Source organism: Cariama cristata, unplaced genomic scaffold (assembly GCF_000690535.1).
Source record: "Cariama cristata isolate BGI_N322 unplaced genomic scaffold, ASM69053v1 scaffold6565, whole genome shotgun sequence".
In the NCBI taxonomy this organism is placed as follows: Eukaryota; Metazoa; Chordata; class Aves; order Cariamiformes; family Cariamidae; genus Cariama; species Cariama cristata.
Genome location: NW_009615723.1, coordinates 85,661 through 88,504, shown reverse-complemented (window position 1 = coordinate 88,504; position 2,844 = coordinate 85,661). Strand labels below are relative to the sequence as shown.

At 37.4% G+C, this 2,844-nt stretch overlaps 1 protein-coding gene across 1 annotated transcript in view; it reads left to right on the top strand.

Moving 5' to 3' along the window:
* STAG2 (stromal antigen 2) overlaps positions 1-2,844 on the top strand; it is a 43,198-nt gene that overhangs the window by 26,012 nt on the left and 14,342 nt on the right. Inside the window, 1 exon segment of the mRNA XM_009699918.1 lies at positions 1,417-1,509. Coding sequence (XP_009698220.1) covers positions 1,417-1,509 — 93 coding nt within the window.

Here is a 2,844-nt window from a genome sequence, read left to right as displayed (position 1 = left end):
GGAATGAAAAGAACTTACTTGAAAAGTGGTCCTTTATTGAGACTACTTTCTGCTCCTGTATAATAAAATTTGGTAGATGAAGCTTTCATAGGTTTAACTTCTGAACCACAACTATTTTATTATATTTAACTGCTTGACTGCTGCCAAATATACCAGGTATGTACAGAAGTTCCACTGATTTCCATTTAATGCCAATGGAACATACAGCAAAGAAATTGAAGCACAGAACCAGAAGTGACAGAAATGTACTGTGCCTAAAGATTTTTTGTTTGTTTGGTTTGGTTTTGGTTTGTTTTTTGTTCTGTGATGAAATGAACTGCTAACTGCATGCTGTTTGTGAACCGGTTGACTAAGTATGGGAAATAGCTTCATAATATAGGCTGCTAAAATAAAAGACTATATAAATAGTTAAATAAAGGAAAGAAAATATTCCCATGTGTAATTGTCTTAACATCAGAATAGTAATCTGAATGGTAAATGTTAAGAGAAAAGGTTTTAGGTAGTGAAGGTGTTCTAAAATCGTATTATACTTGAACTCATAGTTAAGAAGCAGCTGTTGCTTTTGTGATTCCTGTTGAGATAAATGACGCGTTGTACCAGCGTGTTACCTGCTTTCTTGAAGGGAGAGACTTGTTTTGGTTTAGATTGCATGGATAGTTTTTAAACTTCTCGGGGGTATTTCTTCTTTGTCTGGACTGATGCTGGTTACACAGTTGGTCTTTTGTAATATGACTTCCCCAGTTCTACATGGACTGAAATCTTCACATGATTGAGTAACATCTACTATGCTGCACATGTGGATGGTATTTGTACCAATTTGATACTTTATTTGCTCAATAATCCTACTTTTTGGAAGTTACTGCAACACTTACAAAAGCTACTACCTTTTTTTTTTTTTCAATGGAGGGGGGAAGAAAACCACAACTCTCATCTGACATTCTACTTTATCCCCAAGCACTGAGTCGATTAAATAAAATAATACCATGTAACCATGTCTGTTTTAGTTGTAGACAGCTACCTAAAAGCTGTCCTCTAGGTTGAAAATACAGATATTTTAAAGAGAAAATGCTTTATGCTCTGGGTTGGGGTTTTTTTTGAGGGGTGGGGGCAGAGGGTAGGTGTTGGTGAGGGTCTTTTAGGTTTGGTTTTGGGGGGTTTTGTTACTTTCAAAAAAAACCCAACTTCATCATATTCATCCCAACTTCCATTTCTTTTTGTGATATACAGGATGACAAAATTGAGGAAGTTGCTACTTGCTATTTTTATTTGTAGTAGTGATTTTTAAATAATGCAGTGGAATTGAATGTTAGGAATATGTACAAGGTCTGTGGTGGATAGCTCTGTGAAAACACATATACTAAACGTGACTATAAATTGAAAAAGCAAAACTGTTACATGAAATCCTTCTCTTTAAAGGAGGATCTTCTACGTCTAAAGAAGCAGATGAGAGTGTTCTGTCAAATCTGTCAACACTACCTGACCAATGTAAACACTGCTGTTAAGGAACAGGTTAGTGACTGTTGTTTATCCTTCTAGACTTCTAATATTACACTTTTAAAGCAGTTGAATATTTCCTCTTGCTAATATTTTTAGTGCTTCTGTGGGAATGTGGTGTGTCTTGGATGTTTAGGCAGAATGCCCTTTGAGCGTGAATACAATACTGTACTTGTATGCTTGCTTTCCTTTAGGTAATTTAGGTAGGATTTCAGAATCAATTTAAACTTGATTCTTTCTATTAAGTTTAGGCAGCATAAACTTTTATTCAAAGGAGGGTTTTGTTAATTTCTTTAAACAGTGACTAGGCAGGCACACTGTAGAAGGCTTCTGGTTTGTAAGTTAGGTGGGGAGAGTTCTGTTTCAAAGCTCTTGCTTACCATGTGGTCATGACACACACCTCTGGTGGAGCTGATTATGGATTTGTGAACTAAGAGCTCAAAGAGCTAGGGACAGCTATTTAAAAGAGAGAAGCTATTTTTTGAGTTCTATCCTTGAGTGCTTTTATGTTCCCACATTGGTATTATGATGTATATGTGCCCATCCACTCAAGAACTCTGAAAACAACTTTTCTTCTCTTGCTGGAGACCTGTGGGGACATACAGGGGCAACTTCTCTGTCTGTTCCCCTTCACCATGATGCTGCATACAGCATATATTCCTGAGTTCTTCAGCGTCCCAGGATTTTGGTGATCTCTGAATCAGGAGAAAGAGAATGGGTACCTAACATGAGTGTGTGTGGTTTATACAGGCACACGTATGCACTGTAACCTCAGGGATTTATTGTTGGGAATATTTCTTGTGGGCACCCTTAGATACACTCACACACTGGTCAATTGTTAACAGTATTGTGTAGGGATATTTGGAGACCATTCTAGCAAATGCTTGGGAGCCTTAACAATGAGGTACTGCCTGGAAAAGGTGTGAGCAGTTTTCATTTTACCAGTTTTATAGTCAGTCCCTCATATAGTTGTCCTTTGTGGGGGAGAGTTTTAGTTGGCACTAACTTACTGGAAATTTCAGGCATAAAATATGTAGGTGTTTAGTCCATGTGATTAACACCTGACATTTCAGGCAGGAGACAAAAGTCCTGACTACTTTGAAGAAAAATGCAGAGATGAAGGTTTTGGGGATTGTTTTTTATTTTTCTTCTGTTTCAAAAAGAATTGAGACATCATCTTGGGAAATACTTGTCTTGAGTTCTTAGGGTAACGGCCAAAGGAAAAGGTTAAACTGTAGGGAGTCAGTCTCTTCCAGTTTGTGGTCAAATAGTTCTCTAGCCAGGATACTCACAGGAGTTTCAGGTTCCAGTGATGAGCACAGGTTACTGATAGCAGGATTAATTCTAATC